This window comes from Cercospora beticola, chromosome 9, assembly GCF_033473495.1.
Source record: "Cercospora beticola chromosome 9, complete sequence".
In the NCBI taxonomy this organism is placed as follows: Eukaryota; Fungi; Ascomycota; class Dothideomycetes; order Mycosphaerellales; family Mycosphaerellaceae; genus Cercospora; species Cercospora beticola.
This window is the reverse complement of record NC_088943.1, coordinates 804,089-819,217: the sequence shown is the minus strand read 5'-3', so window position 1 is coordinate 819,217 and position 15,129 is coordinate 804,089. Positions and strand designations below refer to the sequence as shown.

At 53.4% G+C, this 15,129-nt stretch overlaps 7 protein-coding genes across 7 annotated transcripts; 2 read left to right on the top strand and 5 right to left on the bottom strand.

Moving 5' to 3' along the window:
• Positions 1 to 464: 464 nt before the first annotated feature.
• On the top strand, positions 465 to 4,339 carry RHO25_012548 (uncharacterized protein; the record flags this gene model as incomplete). The annotated part of the gene is made up of 2 exons (XM_023603849.2): positions 465 to 660; positions 717 to 4,339. The coding sequence occupies 2 exons, from the start codon at positions 465 to 467 to the stop codon at positions 4,337 to 4,339; spliced, it is 3,819 nt and encodes a 1,272-aa protein (XP_023449975.1).
• A 467-nt stretch (positions 4,340 to 4,806) lies between these two features.
• RHO25_012547 (uncharacterized protein) lies at positions 4,807 to 7,776 on the bottom strand (the record flags this gene model as incomplete). Its single annotated transcript, XM_023603848.2, has 1 exon — positions 4,807 to 7,776. One exon carries the CDS (start codon positions 7,774 to 7,776, stop codon positions 4,807 to 4,809), a length of 2,970 nt encoding a protein of 989 aa, XP_023450075.2.
• A 349-nt stretch (positions 7,777 to 8,125) lies between these two features.
• RHO25_012546 (uncharacterized protein) lies at positions 8,126 to 9,736 on the bottom strand (the record flags this gene model as incomplete). Its single annotated transcript, XM_023603847.2, has 2 exons — positions 8,126 to 8,565; positions 8,635 to 9,736. 2 exons carry the CDS (start codon positions 9,734 to 9,736, stop codon positions 8,126 to 8,128), a joined length of 1,542 nt encoding a protein of 513 aa, XP_023449976.1.
• Positions 9,737 to 10,137: 401 nt separating this feature from the next.
• Positions 10,138 to 11,718, top strand: RHO25_012545 (uncharacterized protein; the record flags this gene model as incomplete). The annotated part of the gene is made up of 1 exon (XM_023603846.1): positions 10,138 to 11,718. One exon carries the CDS (start codon positions 10,138 to 10,140, stop codon positions 11,716 to 11,718), a length of 1,581 nt encoding a protein of 526 aa, XP_023450485.1.
• A 1-nt stretch (position 11,719) lies between these two features.
• RHO25_012544 (uncharacterized protein) lies at positions 11,720 to 12,321 on the bottom strand (the record flags this gene model as incomplete). The annotated part of the gene is made up of 2 exons (XM_065603563.1): positions 11,720 to 12,048; positions 12,108 to 12,321. 2 exons carry the CDS (start codon positions 12,319 to 12,321, stop codon positions 11,720 to 11,722), a joined length of 543 nt encoding a protein of 180 aa, XP_065459635.1.
• A 588-nt stretch (positions 12,322 to 12,909) lies between these two features.
• RHO25_012543 (uncharacterized protein) lies at positions 12,910 to 13,869 on the bottom strand (the record flags this gene model as incomplete). Its single annotated transcript, XM_023603845.2, has 1 exon — positions 12,910 to 13,869. One exon carries the CDS (start codon positions 13,867 to 13,869, stop codon positions 12,910 to 12,912), a length of 960 nt encoding a protein of 319 aa, XP_023449869.2.
• Positions 13,870 to 14,347: 478 nt separating this feature from the next.
• Positions 14,348 to 14,671, bottom strand: RHO25_012542 (uncharacterized protein; the record flags this gene model as incomplete). Its single annotated transcript, XM_065603562.1, has 1 exon — positions 14,348 to 14,671. One exon carries the CDS (start codon positions 14,669 to 14,671, stop codon positions 14,348 to 14,350), a length of 324 nt encoding a protein of 107 aa, XP_065459634.1.
• Positions 14,672 to 15,129: the final 458 nt, after the last annotated feature.

Sequence of the window (15,129 nt, the reverse complement as noted above, 5' to 3'; positions counted from 1 at the left end):
ACCGCGCCGTTGGCGCGACGACGTGGGCAGTCACGATGCTCTGCTGCAGAAGGTGCTTTCCTTGCTGTCGGAGACCGGGTACGCGTTGTTCCATCATCAGTACATTCGCATCTCGTGATGGAAATGTGAAAGCTTCACCTCCAGCTTCTCCAGCGATCGTGGCTTGTGCAACTTCTGGCCATTGTCACCGCGTCCGAGGCATGCAACGGCATGACGTCACGGCATGTGATGACGTCCGCTGGTCTGGAGGCGCTCACTACTGGCTTGAACTCTACTGCGCGCGCGCAAGAGCTGCTCATCTCCCATCTCATCATCACTGTTGGCTTGACGACATGTTGCGCGGGAAATAGTTGGACGGCCTCTTGAACGACCCGCAGACCCCCGGTTGCGAATCCTCCCTCTCCCACGGTTTGCAACATCTATTTCTCCGAACGCGAAACACCAGCGCGTCACGATACCCAGGCATGGCCACCGTCAACACGAATGCGGAGGCTCCTCCCTGTCCGGATCCCTCTGCCCACCACCACGACGACAAACTGGCCAGTCAGGCTTCCACAGCAGCTCTCCTTGCCACTGGAGCGCGGAAAGGCGATCACACGCGAAACAGCTCCATCCAGAGCGAGAGCGTCTTGGGTCCCGATGGCAGACTGTCGTCTAAGAGTGAGTTGGACACTATTTGACACATCTGAGGCCGCAAGACTGACAAGCGACCGCAGGCGCAGCGACATCGCTCAAGTATGCGAATGCACAGGACTTGCCGAGCTTCCCATCTTCAGGAAATGTGTCGGGAGGCGCAGGCAAAGCTGCAATGCTTGCCAAGGACTACAAGATGAAGGAGCTGTGGCAGCCCGAGACGAGTCTGGCCGGATCGAAAGCTGCTGTGCTGGCTGCCGGCAAGGGCGGAAAGGTGGATCTCTGGCAGGCATCCGCCAGCGCTGATGGTCAATCAGCTGCTACACTGGCCTTCCGCAACAAGGGATTGAGTCCCGAGGCATACGGCGGAAACAGCGCAGAGAACAAGAACAAGGCTCTCTTGGCCGCCACCAAGTCCACCCAGCAGAGCAGATCGCGCGCCACATCTTCTCCTTCAGCACCACCAGAGCTGTATCCAGACCAGGCCAATTCCAGCAGGAACGCTCTGAATGCTGCAACGGTATCTGTCCGAGAAGGCTGGAACTCTGACGCCAATCAAGCTGCGCGAGTCACGCACTTGGGCGAGAATGTGAGCGGTAAGATGTTCACCAGTGCACCAGACTGGCAGTACGAAGAAGACAAGCACCAAGCGGCTCTCCGAGCGTCCGCAATCACAATGGCCAAGAGCCTCTACGCAAATCAGAACCGCGACAAAATGCTGCTTGAGCCTGATGGATCTGACTTGGCCGGTGCACGATCAGCGGCGCGTAACCAAGCCCTCGCTCACCCAGACGTGAAGCAGGAGGCGCTGCAATATCTGAGTCTGCAGGATCAGGCACACAAGCTCGCGGCCGAGAGACTAGCCAAGATTGACAAAGACATGGAAGGCAAGCGCTTCCGCGAGCACTACGGATATGGCGACGACAAGCCGAAAAGATTGTCCTCGCGCATCTCTCTTCGAAGCTCCGGAAAGGAGTCTCGTGGAAGACGACAGAGAGCATCGAGCGAGGGAACCCGTGGTCGCTTTGATTCCGACTCCGACTCAGACGACGAGCGACAGGCAGGCCGCATTCGCGCACAGATGGCCGGACTCAACTCTGCCACAAAGCAGGTGGACGCGAAGAAGCAACAGGAAGACCGCGCGAAGTTGTTGGCGGCTGCCGAAAAGCGAGTCTCTGCTCGTATGAATGATATGGATTCGCAAGTCTATCGCGACACTGGCAAAGTCTCACCTGCCATGATGGAAGCGTGGGAGGCAAAGGCGCGCGAAAAGGCTGAGAAAGAGCGCCAAGAACGAGCACTGAACCCCGGCAAGACCCATATCGGCGGAGGTCAGTTCATGGATCAGAAGGACATCGAAGCTATTGCTGCCGCCCGTTTGAAGCCTACTCTCGATGAGATTAGCACATCTGCGGCCGCAAGACGCCAGCGAGATGAGGAACTTCGTATCGAAAAGGACCAGCAGGAAACAGCCAGAATGGAGCAAAAGATCGAACGCCAGCAAGAGAAGGATCGTCAAAAGGCCGTTAAGAACGAACTTAAGGAGTCGGCCAAGCGCGAGAAGGCTGAAGAGAAGGCCCGCAAAGATGCCGACAAATTGCGGGAGAAGGAAGAGCAACGAAAGAGTCGAGAACAGAAACGGGACACAATCGGCTCCAGTGTCGTGCCGGCAGGCTCAGTCGATGCAGGCAGAAGCGCCTCGATCGAAGACGAGCGGACTGAGGAGACTACAGCCACCGATGGCAGAGAGAAGCATCAATCTGCTCTTGCAAGGCTGAAGGCCAAGTTCAGGACTACAGGATCTCACGAGAAGTCGACTGACAAGGAGACCGCCAACAAATCGGCCGCTACCGGAGTCGCACTTGTTGGCGGTGCTGCTGCGGGTGCAACTGCTGCCACGCTGGCTGATTCGGACGGAAAGGATGTGGCATCGCAGCAGCCGCTGGATGCTCAACAAGCATCTTATTCCGTCGCTCAGCAGGACGTGACGACCGGCGACTCGCCACACGAGGCTGAGTGGAAAGCCGGTGGAGCTGCTCCTACCGCCGCCACGACTACAATCCCTTCTGCTCCAATCCGTTCTGATGCCTCGGTCTCCGATGTCGATACCGACGACGAGGCTGACGATGAGGATGTTCGGGCTGCGAGACCTACATTCGCCCAGACTGGAAGCGTTTCGGGCTTCGCCAATGACTCTGTCCCGACTGCCTCTGGTAGCAATAGGATGGCGACGCTCGAAAGGCACATCTCCAACATTCCTGACAGCGATGGAGACTCTAGCAGCGATGAGGATGACTGGAACGAAGAGCGGGTCGCTAGACCTGCTCCAACAGTTCCAGATCAGCAGCCAACCGCCGTTGCACTCGACTCCGCCCCTGTCACTCCAGGTCTGGCCACTTACGAGACATTGAACACACCACGGGAACAGGAGCCTTTGGCCGCATCGTCCGCTGCGACTGGTGCCACAGGTGGGGCTGCCATCGTCACTTCCACTGAGACTTCAGCTGAACACCCTCCTAGAACATTGACGGATGTGTACGATGAGAACACCCGGGCATTGACCTCCGACCCGAATGTTGGGAAATCTACTGAGGCAGAGCCACCTCACCCGGCCAACATCGTGTCTCTCGAGACAACTTCCCGTCTTGAGGACCAACGAGCGGACCCACCTGGACCTCAGACGCCGGGTGTGGTAATCGACACGTCCGCTCCTGACACAGCCTCCATGAAGGCCATTCCACCAGCTTCGGTCACCTCCTCTCCCAAGGCAACGGGCGAAACGTTGAAGCAGAAGATCAAGGGTGAGGAGGACCTGCCTGCTATCGTTGGAGCTCCGGCGCAAGAAACGACCACTGGTGTAGCCACCATTCCAGCAGCACCAACACCAGCTCCGACAAAAGAGTTCTCGAAGAAGGAAGCAGAGGAAGCAGCCAAGGCTTCGGCCAAGTCGGAGGACAAGCACGAGAAGGAGAAGGACGGCAAGGGAGTACGAGGATTCTTCTCGAAGTTGAGGAACAAGTCCCGCTCCGAGAAATCACCAGGCGCAATCACGGCTGGCACTGCTTCGACCTATGACGACTCCAAGTATGATAGCAAGACGGTGCCCTACGAGTCGACCAAGGCCGGGGACAAGCCAACTGTAGGTGCAACCAACGACGGCACTTACAACAAAGCGGCCACTGACGCTGCCGTACAACAGACCCTCGCTGAGCAAAAGACTACTGCCGCATCCATCCCTCCTATCGACACGGGCGACGAGTTTAACTCCAACACTGTCACCACTGACGATACCGCCCTCGAGACCGCCAAGGTCCGCGACATCAATGAGCCCGACTCACCATCCTCCTTCGCCCGCGGTGATGCCAGAGCCACCGACCTCGACGATGTCTCTTCCTCCGGCGCTGACGAGGATGATTACGCCCGCGGCCGCGGAAAGCGCAGCATCGCCAAGAAGTTGGGCTTTGGTCGAAACCGTGACGCACACGTCAAAGACGGCAAACTCCACAAGCCTCCTCCAGGCGAGGAAACTCTCCACAAATCGAGCACTGAAGCCGGTAGACTGAGCAAGTCTACCGATGATGACAATGACAATTTCGAAGAGGCCAGGGATCATTTCGATGAGAGCTTGGCTCCTCCTCCGGCTTTTGCGGGTCAGGCGAAGAGTCAGAGTCCTGTGAGGTCGACGAAGTTTAAGGAGGATGTTTGAGCGACAGGAACTATGATTCTAGGATGCGGAATATCCTGGGTACGACAATCGCTTTTGGTTTATGGGGTTTATGCGAAAGATACCACTTTTTATGATCGTTCGTTTTGCGACTTAAGCTATGAAACGAAAACAGATGGAAATGCAGAATGAGGAAAACAAACAGACAGACAGAGAATGGTTACACAGTGCCGATATGAATGAAGGATATGACAATCTGGAAAACGAAACAAGTGGAGGAAGTAATAATGTTTGCGATGATCTTGCGTACGTACAGCAATAGTAGTAGTAGTAGTTTTATGAAATTTTGTCAATCGCTGCTCTCTAGTTGATGCCTTCATTTTTTACCCCTGCGAGCGAGGGGCTTGGTTTTCTGGAAGCTGTGCTGCACATGTTTGTTCAGCCACTGTCACCTGCTCGTGATTCGGCAGCATTTCAGCTCAGCTGCGTATTCCGGTCACCGTCTCTTTTCAGCTCAATGTGCGCAATGGAACCCTACCAGGCATGGCCCGAGGGTCTCTGCGCTGTTGATGCCGAGAGCGATCGTATCGTCCTTGACTGACTTGAATAGTCGTTGACTGCGTCGTCGATGGTCCGGCTTCCTCCACAACGAAGTCTGCGTCAGGGCAAACTGTGGTAGGAGGCTGATTCTCCTTATCAGCGTCCGGATCCTGATGCAGAGTGTAGTTACTCATATTTTCGTCTCCAGCGTGCTGACCAGACATCGTAGTCGTCGCATCTTGGGTGGTCTCATCACCATCATCGACATTATCGTGCTCCTCGCTCTCCGCCTCCTCGACCACAGTCATCTCATCCTCATCATAATCTCCATTGACAATCCTCTTCTCCTCCTCCTCAAGCGCAGCCATCCGATTCACAAATGCCATTTGTAAATCCTCCAACCACTTCTTCAAATTCTCATCCGACATCGTCCCATCTCGCGCCTGCTGTAAATGCTCTTCGAGATTGAGGAGTAATTTCCTGCGTCGGGCATGCACGACACCTATGGAATGTTCTTTTCGCTTCTTGACTTGTGCTTCGATGGTATGGCTGACGAGCTCAGCGTGTTCGATGACTTCTGACGGAAATGGTAAAATTTTCGCGAGCTGTAAACCGTAGTGTTCTTCTTTCACTGTTCCAGAGGCCACTTTATACAGCATCTCCATTCGGTTGGGGGACATTTTGACAGAGAGGTGGAGGTTCACGACTCCGTTGCGTTCGGATAGGATGTTGGATAGATCGCGGAAATGGGTTGCGAACCAGACGAGAGCGCGGGACTCGACGAGGGCTTCTGCGATGGCGATGGCGATGGCGAGGCCGTCTCGAGTGCTTGTGCCGCGACCTAGCTCGTCGACAATTGCCATGCTGTTGCGGTCGATGTTTTTGAGGATGAAAGCTGTTTCGCGCATTTCGGCTGCGAAGGTTGAGACGTTGGCTTCGATGCTGTCGTCCATTGATACGCGGGCGAAAAGCTGCCGGGTGATGGGGAATGCTGCGTATTGAGCAGGCACGAAGCTGCCGATTTGTGCCATGACTGTCATCAAGGCCACGGTGCGGATGTAAGTGCTCTTGCCGCTCATGTTGCAGCCCGTGATGACTTGGAAGCGGGCCTGCTGGGTTGCGTAGACATCATTGGGGATGAATTTGGCCTTGTGTATCTTTTCGCGGATCGGATGCCGCCCAGCACGAATCGCCAGTGTCTTGCTCATGGCAGGCCTGCTGTAGTCTTGCGAAGTAACAAGCTGTGCGAAAGCAGCGAGCATGTCCAACATGGCAACGCATTCGCAGATCTTGAAAAGACCAGACATGTGCTCACGCACATTGGCAATCAATTCCTTGATCAGCCGATCGCTCATGAGCATGACTTCCGAGTGAGCATCTCTGACTCTCTGATTGCGCTGAACCAACTCCAGAGTCTGACACTCGATCACATCCTTCTTGCGGAAAACATTGATGAAGACGGCTGGCAAAGCGCGGTCCTCAAGCTCATGTTCACGAAGCCGGAAGAAGAACGCGCGTGAATTGTCGAACTTTGTCTGGAACGGTAAGTTGTGCTCCTGAGACATGTCATCCATGTGCTGCAATGTATCTGTCGTTGCTTCTTTGTAGGTCTGACGGGCAACGTCGAGCAAGCCGTTGACACCAGACTTGACAGAATAGGTGCGTTGATTTTGCAAATCCAATGCCTGGTTCGCATACATGGTGTCCTCGTTGATGGTGTCAGAGATGAGTCCGACGACGGTCTCGACGTTCTCAGGAGCACAAATGCGCTGGATTTCGGCAATGATCTCACAGCGACACCCAGTCAATGCTTCCCACATTGGTCTGACGTGGGCGATGAAGTGCTTGAGCATGATGACATTGTTGATCGACTGTTCTGTATCGTGCAAATTCGGCTCTTTCGGAATGATGATCAGCTGGGTGAGGATGCGATCCACGTCGAGGAAAGATTTCAACGCAGCGCGGACAGCAAAGAACATTTCTTCCTTGGTGCTGAGTTCCTCCACAGCATCGTAGCGTTTGTTGAGCGTTTCCTGATTAGTCAAAGGCTGCAGCAGGTTGCTCCTCAAGAGTCGCATGCCCATGGGAGTCAAAGTCTCATTGAGCAGGCCGAACAAACAGTCTTTGGACTTTGGGTTGCACAAGTTCTGCACCAGTTCCAGTGACTTGATGGTCATGAGGTCGATCATCATCGATCCCTCAGGTGGCTCATATTTGATGCGGAGCGAATGATAGGGAAATGTCTTCAGCATTCCAAGTTCAGTGTACTTCAGCGCAGCTGCGAAGCTACATACAGCGAAGTAGTTGCCCGTGACCGCAGTCTTGATGGCTTCGATATCCTCGGGAAAACCGAGCTGCTGAATGTACTCAAGGCCTGCTGTCTCTGCCCAGTATTTGCGATCGAGCAAAGTGAGCAGGCAGCCGATGTCTTCGAGGTGTTCTTCGATGATCGAGAACAGCTTGGACTTAGGGTTGGAAGCAGTGGCGACAATGCAGATATTGCTTGGATTGAAGACCATGAGTTTATGCACGAGCTTGACGTAGGTCTGGCTGTCACTGAATTGACTGAGAACGGCTTCACCAGTGTCCAAATTGACAAATGCTATGCCGACAGTCGGCGCGATGCCTCTCGACTCGCTGACAGCACATATGATCTCTTGATTCTCGACTCCAAGAGTTGACACGCCGGTGCGAGGGCGGGCCGTTGCTGGTCTGCTGCCACTGCGAGCCCCAGTGCGTGATTCAGTAGTGGTATCATTGTATCCCAGAAGCTCGTGAATACGATTGGAAGCACTCCGGTTGTAGCTTGTTGTGTTGGTCTTCGACGTGCGCTGCTGGCCCGTATTGTATGAGGTCGTTGGATATTGCGAGGTAGTTCTCTCGTGCGATGTGCTGTAGCTGGAGTACGAAGTCGACTGGCGACTTCGTGATTCCGCCATTGTAGGATGTGAGGATGTGTGTGTTGAGGAGAGCAGGTGTGAGGAATGATGGTAGAGAATGAGATTTGCCACTTGCCTGGTCGACCTCTGAGGCAGTCGCGACTTCCCATTGCGTCTGCAAGTCACGAGAAGGAAAGTGCGGACTCGTAGGTCGCTACTACAATGGCAATACGCCCACGACATGGCCGACGGACTATCATGTCTCCCACATCCGCCATTGTGTGCACCGCTAATCCTGAGGCGATGCCGAGAGGTCGTCCCGCAGCTCACTCATACAAGCCGCCCTCTGGCAAGTCATCTGCGGACAGAGACTCTCTTGCGTCAACGTCGCAATCTGTAAAGATGGTGACTAGTGTCTCCAGATGCGCACGGCTTTGTCCTCGCCGCCGCTGCCAACGCGCTCGCCATCTGGACTCCAGTCCACCGCGAACACTCTGTCTTGATGACCAGGCAGATTCTCCGCCAGCTTGCCTTCTCTCACATTCCATGCCTTCAATGTCGTATCGGCACTGGCGCTGACTAATAGCCTGGAATCTGGCGAGAAGGCTGTCTGGAACACAGGCCCAACGTGACCTCTGAGCGTGGTGATGAACTTGCCATCCTTCGCCTGCCATAGCTTGACATGATTGTCAAAGCCTGCGCTGGCAATCAAAACCCCATCAGCGGAGAAGGTAACATGATTGATCGCTTTCTGGTGGCCGTGCATTCTCTGTATCGGTTTCGTAGATTGTGATGGATCGAACAAGAACATGGTCATGTCGTCGCTCACCGTCACAAGGCGTTCTGAACCTGCGAAAAAAAATCGCAATGTCAGCATTCTCACTTCAAACAACTGTTGAGACAGCGCAAATCACTTACCGGTGCCTGCAATCACGGCATCAAATCGCTGCTTCGCTTTCTGCCGCTTGCCTTCGACCGTCTCCGGTACCTCTTTGCTGCCCTTGTGATCGAAGTAACCCGTGCGAAGTACGAAATCGGTCGAGAGCGCAAGATGATTCACCCAGTGAGCGTGTGCATTGATAGTGTGGACCAATGTCCCTTTGTCAGCATCCCAGATTTTCACTGTCTTGTCTCGCGAACTCGTGTAGATCCATCCTGTACCTCCCCATTTCACGCATGTGACATGCCCTTTGTGCCCAGTGAGCGCCTTATCCGTGTGCCCGCTCACTGCATCCCATACCCGTACTGTGAAATCCTGCGATGCTGAAGCCAGCAGAGGGCGCCCAGGATCGCGACTGTGGTACGGTTGCCACGCTATGCTCAGAACTGGCTTCGTGTGCCCTTTCAGTGGTCCGCCGAGTTGTGTGCCCTTCTTCGGATCCCACAGTCGCACTGTATTATCGTAACTCCCTGTCGCCAACAGTCCCTCGTCCGGCGACCATGCCACCACGAGCACCCATCCCGTATGCCCTTTTAGAGTATGTTTCGGCGTACCAGTATCACAATCCCAAATTCGCGCTGTCTTGTCTCCCGACCCTGTTGCCAGCCATGACGACGTCGCTGGATTGAAAGCTGCACTTAATATCGACTCGCCGTGTCCACTGATGCTGGCTGAGCATCTTGTGACAGGCTTGACCTTGAACACAGCTTCTGCTCGGAAAGGTATATTCAAGGCCAACTCAGTTGTGGCCGTTCCGTCCAAATACTTCCTGATTACCTCCTCTTGTGAGAACTCGGCGCTGCCATCGCTGTATGGATTGTAAAACCGGTATGGTAGGCGATCATCCGGATTTGTGTGCCCGAGAAGAGTATTTAGTAGTAACGAGAGGTTCTTTGGTGATAATTGTGATAGTTGCACGAACACGGGCTCGCTCGCCGGCGCGCCAGTATCTGCATCAAGGAATTGTATGCGCTGCTGTGCATCTGGAATCGTTTCGGGAGTTGTGTTTAAGGGTTCGCGTGCTTTCGTGGCCGCAGCAGTCTTTTGCCGCTTTGAAGGAGGTGGTAAGACGGTCGACATGGTGAGGAATATGTGGGTTGTTCACAGGTGTCAATTGTGTTCGAGTGCTCTGCTTCTCTTGAACTTTTCGAAGTCCTTTCGGCGTACCTTCCGCTGTGATGCTATCGATAAGAGATCAGGCCAAAATGAGGCAACAACCTACGGGAAGACTTCCCCTGACTCGCCTCGCGTCGTACAATGGTCTTGCAGTCTATGCAACGCTCGAGATGAGAATGCGCATAGCGACACAACCGCACGCCAGATCAAGCACTGACCAGCACTGTGCGGCCGAGATTTCTGGCGACAGCTGCGATCAGGTTGCATCAGCAACTTGACCAGCCAGATCCTGGCAGTGGCCCCGCTTCGTCGTGAACTGTGATAATCTTGTCATTAATCACACTTACAATCACGTTGGCAGCGACATGTCGCTCGAGGCTCTTCCACCTGAGCTTGTAGACCAAATTGTGGTCGAGCTCCCATTGCATGACATCGCGTCCCTCCGCCTGACAAGTCGCACGTTGGCGTCTACGGCAACACCAGAACACTATGAACGCAATTTCCACACTCATCATCTCGAGCTCACTGACTGGCATTTGAAGAGATTCGTAGCTTTTGTATCCGGAGGTGGTTTGGCGCATCTGCTGCGACACCTTACAGTCATTGCTCCGGTGTACAACCCGCTGGAGCTTGAAAACGATGTCAAGTACAAGGCCACGAAGGCTCCGGTATTTTATGCTGACGGCGAGTTCGACAAAATTGATTCGATCTCGCTCGGATATAAGGACTTGATGCAGACTGGCCTTGATCTTGACATACTCCGACTGCAACGACACCAGCATACTGAGTTCGTCAACCGAGGCGGGCATATTGCGTTGCTCAGTCGGGCCTTTGGCATGCTGAAAACTCTGGATTGCAAACTCTACACAATAACGGCAGAGGTTGCAGTGTACCGAGCCCCCGAAGGCAAACCTCTTATGCCTCTATATGGAGGCGGCTGGAAGCACATATGGACCGCTGCAGATGTCGCATTGGCCTCAATATTCGCATCCTTGGATACCAGTGGACTCCAAGCTCGACACTTGAATCTCTTCAACAACAGTCGTATGCTCAGATGTAGTATAGCCTGCGACAAGTTCTCGAACCTCGCCCACAATTCCGGCTACCTCGACACATTTCTGGGCAATCTTGAAAGCCTCTCAATGAGCATTTCCGACAAAATCATCCTTTCAAGCAATACGGACCCTATGGATCTGCATGATTTCAGCTTCGATGCTGAATGGGACCCGCATGCAACTTGGCGCACAGTAGGAGCAAAGCTGTGCGAAGCGAGCGACGAGCAAAACTTCGGGGGCCTCAGCGAAATGCTTCGCAAATGCCGCCGCTTGAAATGCCTGGAAGTCTCCCACTTTAAGCTGGATCATAGGAGCCCCGTTATATCGCAAGCACAATCAAAGGGGATACTGAGTGCCTTGCAACGATCGAATTTGCAGACGGTCGAGAAGTTAACTCTGGAAGGCTTCGACACCTCAGAGGACCACTTGCTCGAAATACTACGCAGCTTACCCCAACTTCGCGATATCACGCTCCGCTGCATGAGAATGTATAAAGGAGGGCACTGGAACACTGTTTTGAATCATTGTACGGCAACAATGGAAGAAGTTTACCTCGACAGTCTGTTCGGACCTAAAACACTGCATTTCAAGGCACCATATGCAATACGCGACGCATGTGACGAACAACGTGGGTACTACGCGGGATTGAAAGCTCGTTTTAGAAGCGACTCAACCGACCCAACTGACTGCCGCGCCGCTGGAAGAAATGATGAAATAGCAGCTTCCAAGCAGATTGAGTACTCCCACTACAAAGGCTCTGAGCTCCCAGAATCACCAAAGCGTTCATGGCTGCGAGATCTGGAGAATCGTTTCGGCCCACCAGGCTATGGTGGAGAAGCGTGCCTGAGTGGTCGCCTTGCACCGGAACAGATCTGGCGGCACTCGCCATAGCCTAATCACCTCTGTCAACCTTTCCCTTCGCATCATCTGCAATAGCGGCCCATCTCTGAGCGCTACAGTCCAGCGATTCCGCCTCTTTGACCACCGTAGTCACCTCCGATACCATCGCCACTCTTTCCCTCGCAGAAGCAACGATAGCGACCCACCTGGCCTTACTCCACTCCGGCATCTCGCGAGCGAGCCTCTCCCTCAGCCTATCAATCTCCACATTTATATCCTCCAAAACCTTCTCCAACTCTACGATCTCCCCCAGAGTCTCACGCTCAAATTCCTTCTCCTTCCAATGCCGAAAGTAATTCGCCTGGAATAAGTGCAAATTTTCTCCGTAAGATCCTGCCGCTTCAGTTGGATCTTCGCATGGGCGGAAATGGTGGCTCGACCTCCGATGCCGTAGATCGTGTCGGTGGAAGCGAAGCCAGGGAGTCGGACTAGGCCGGTCTTCGCCTCGAGGTGTTCCCAGTGAGAGTTGATCAGCTCTATAATGCAGCCACGAGTGGTGAGGAGACGGCGGAGAAGGTAATGAGGGCTCTCAACGATGGTGGAGAGGGGCAGGGAATCATCTCCGTCTCGAGCCTCGATGAGTGCAGGGGACATTCTTTCGGCTTGGTGCCACTGAAGTTCGAACGAATTCGGAGTCATAGTTTTGCCGGCACTTTCTCTGTCTTTTCGAAGATCGTACAGCTTCAGGATTGTTCGATCGCAGCGCTTGGTCTGCTAGCTGGAAGCAGAGCTGGGTTCTGGTGATAATTTCTCCGGAAAACTGCTGTTGTCAATTTTTACAATTCTATCCTAATCATGCCATCGAAGCTATGGAGGGCGGCGAGGCCAGTAGAATGTATGCAGAAATATCATGAGGCAGCATAGCCAATACCGCGAAAACTCTCGAATTGAGGACGACAGACTCATGTTGCCAAGCTTTTGCAACCAAAGCTTAATCGCCGGACCGCCAGATGTAAGTGAATAGCATACATTTGTTACTCATATTCGAATATGCGGCACACTTTCGTTCCAGGGCTAGACGAAGAAGTAGAGGCCTTCCGCTCTGTTCAGAGCAACCTGTATCTGCGGCTATGTCTCGAGCGAAATTGAAGACGCATTGTTCGGCCGTAGCCAGCTTCGTGAGCTGGGCGTGCTCTCGCACGTAAACGCTGTGACTGGCTTGAGCTACTCGATCTGAGCTGTTCATCTATGTTGGCCGTTCTTGTCTATGTTCGCACCTCGGTTGCTACATTCAGCTTCCATGGCTTCTTCCCCTTCATCTTCTTGAACATGCCCGTCTGACCTGTCGCCTCCTTCATCATCTTCGACGATAAAGTCTTCGTCACGTTCTGCGACTTTGTCTGCTCGTTCTTGCAAGGGAGAGAGCTCGTGATCTTCGTCGTTCGCTTCTTGTGACCCAATGTCGCTGCTCTCGTCTCCTTCGCTGGCGTTGTCTTGTCCGTTCGCGTCATGACCTTCTCCCTCATATTCGACACCCTCGTGGTACTGCTCTCCGTTGATTCCTTGTAGCGTTTCTGTTTCCATGTCGGCATCTTCGTCACTTGCTATGGACTCGTGCTCTGCGGGTTGCGTTTCGTCTTCACCGTCCGCACCTGATGGATCATCCGAATTGCCATCAGATAATTTCGCTGTTTCTCTGCGGATTTGCGTGGCAAAATGTTCCTTCTTCCGTCTGGAGATTGTGGTCAACTCCCCCTGATCCACAAAGTTCATGTTGGAGAACATTGCCTCCAGTTCCGACAGTACCTTGATGCCGAGAAGCGTTCTCTCAAAGTACGCATGTAGTCCGTCTACGTTAGGTATTGTATTGCAGTCGTAAGCCGACGGATACCATTGCATCGGCACGCGGAGGAATTCGTGATTCCTCTCCTGGCTTATCGTCAAGTTCTTGTTCCAGCCGCCACCGTATTCACCATGCGCGTCCTTGAAGAAAAAATACAATGCGAAGTGCAGAATCCTTTCAGCTTTGAGATATCTGCTTCCCAAGTCGCCTTTGCCCATAGGTGAGAGGCAAGACCTGAAGTTAAAGTGCCAATGGAACTTGCATCCCTCATTCTCATTTGGCCACGGAATGTGATATCCACCCTCGCAAAGCACTTTCGACAGTGTTGGAAAGTGCTCGCCCAGGAAGTGGTAGAACATCTCTGGCCAAGTGAAGCAGGCACTGCATCCTTCTTCTGGGCACTCGTGAGGCTGAAGCATATGTGCTGCGTGCGCTTTGACCATCTCGTGATGGCATTGGTCGAAGTGTGCGTTGTCGACTCCAGCATACTCGAGAAGGCATGCAGGGCTGCCGAGGTGTCCTGAGCATTTCTTCGACTTCGTGCACGTCACCTGCTGAATGTTCAGCTTTGTCGTCTCGTAGAGTGCGTGCATCGGGTCAATACATTTTGTCTCGCTGTCCAGATGCGAGTTGTGAAGACCTTCTGCCATGTATTCCCGACACTTTGCGGCTGTGATCCTTCCTAGCCACGTCTGTAACAGGAATCGGGGCTTGAAAATGAAATGGCAAGAGCCACAGCCCGGCCGCGGACATTTGTACCCGGGGGTAAACACGACTGTCAAGCCATTGATGGCGCCGTAGGCCTTGTTTCTTGGACCTTTGTTCCAATTTTGGAAATTATCTGTGAGTGGTGCCATAACATATCTCGTCCAGGCAACCAGCCTGTTCGAGCCACTTCGTTACGTGGGCGGAGTTGAATGAGCCGAGATAGCCTAGTTTTTGAATAGCCTCGTATGAGCGCAATGCGCACATGTCCATGAAGTTCTGGTCCTCTGGCAATGCAGCTTTGCATTCCCAACTGGCGTGAGCGTGTTCGTACTCCTTGTAGTATGCCATGGCGTGATTGGCAGCAATGGCCCAGTCGTCTTCGTGCTCCGGACCGAAAGGACAAACTTCATTTGGCGTGCCATTAAGGTATGACGTGCCCAGGAACAGATTCATGCTTGACATCCATGCATGCTGTGCTGCCGATGGTAGTTCTTTGAACCACTTCTGTTGTCGATAAGCACAAGTGCAATCGTCTTTGTTGTAATGTTTGCATATCTTTTGATCGTCTGTGACCGCAGCGTGCACGATCTAGCTTTCCCAGAACTTTTTCTGTTCTGCGCAGTTTCTCCAGATTCCACATGATCAGGACTTGTTTGTTGTCGCTTCGCGGGCTTTGGTGCCGCATGCTTTCTTGTCTTAGTCTTTCTTCGCGTGTCGATCTCATCCGCCTCGTCCTGTGCTTCGAAGGGAGAGCTACTGTGAGTGCTGGGAGAGTTCAAGTACCTCACGAGGGTTGGCTTTGGTTTCGCTTGACTTGCTGTGGCGCGACTTCTTGGACATGGCAGCATGTGTCTTTGTTGGCGCGTCGCTGAGTATGAACTTGATCCCGTGCGTGAGTTGAATGGCAGGAC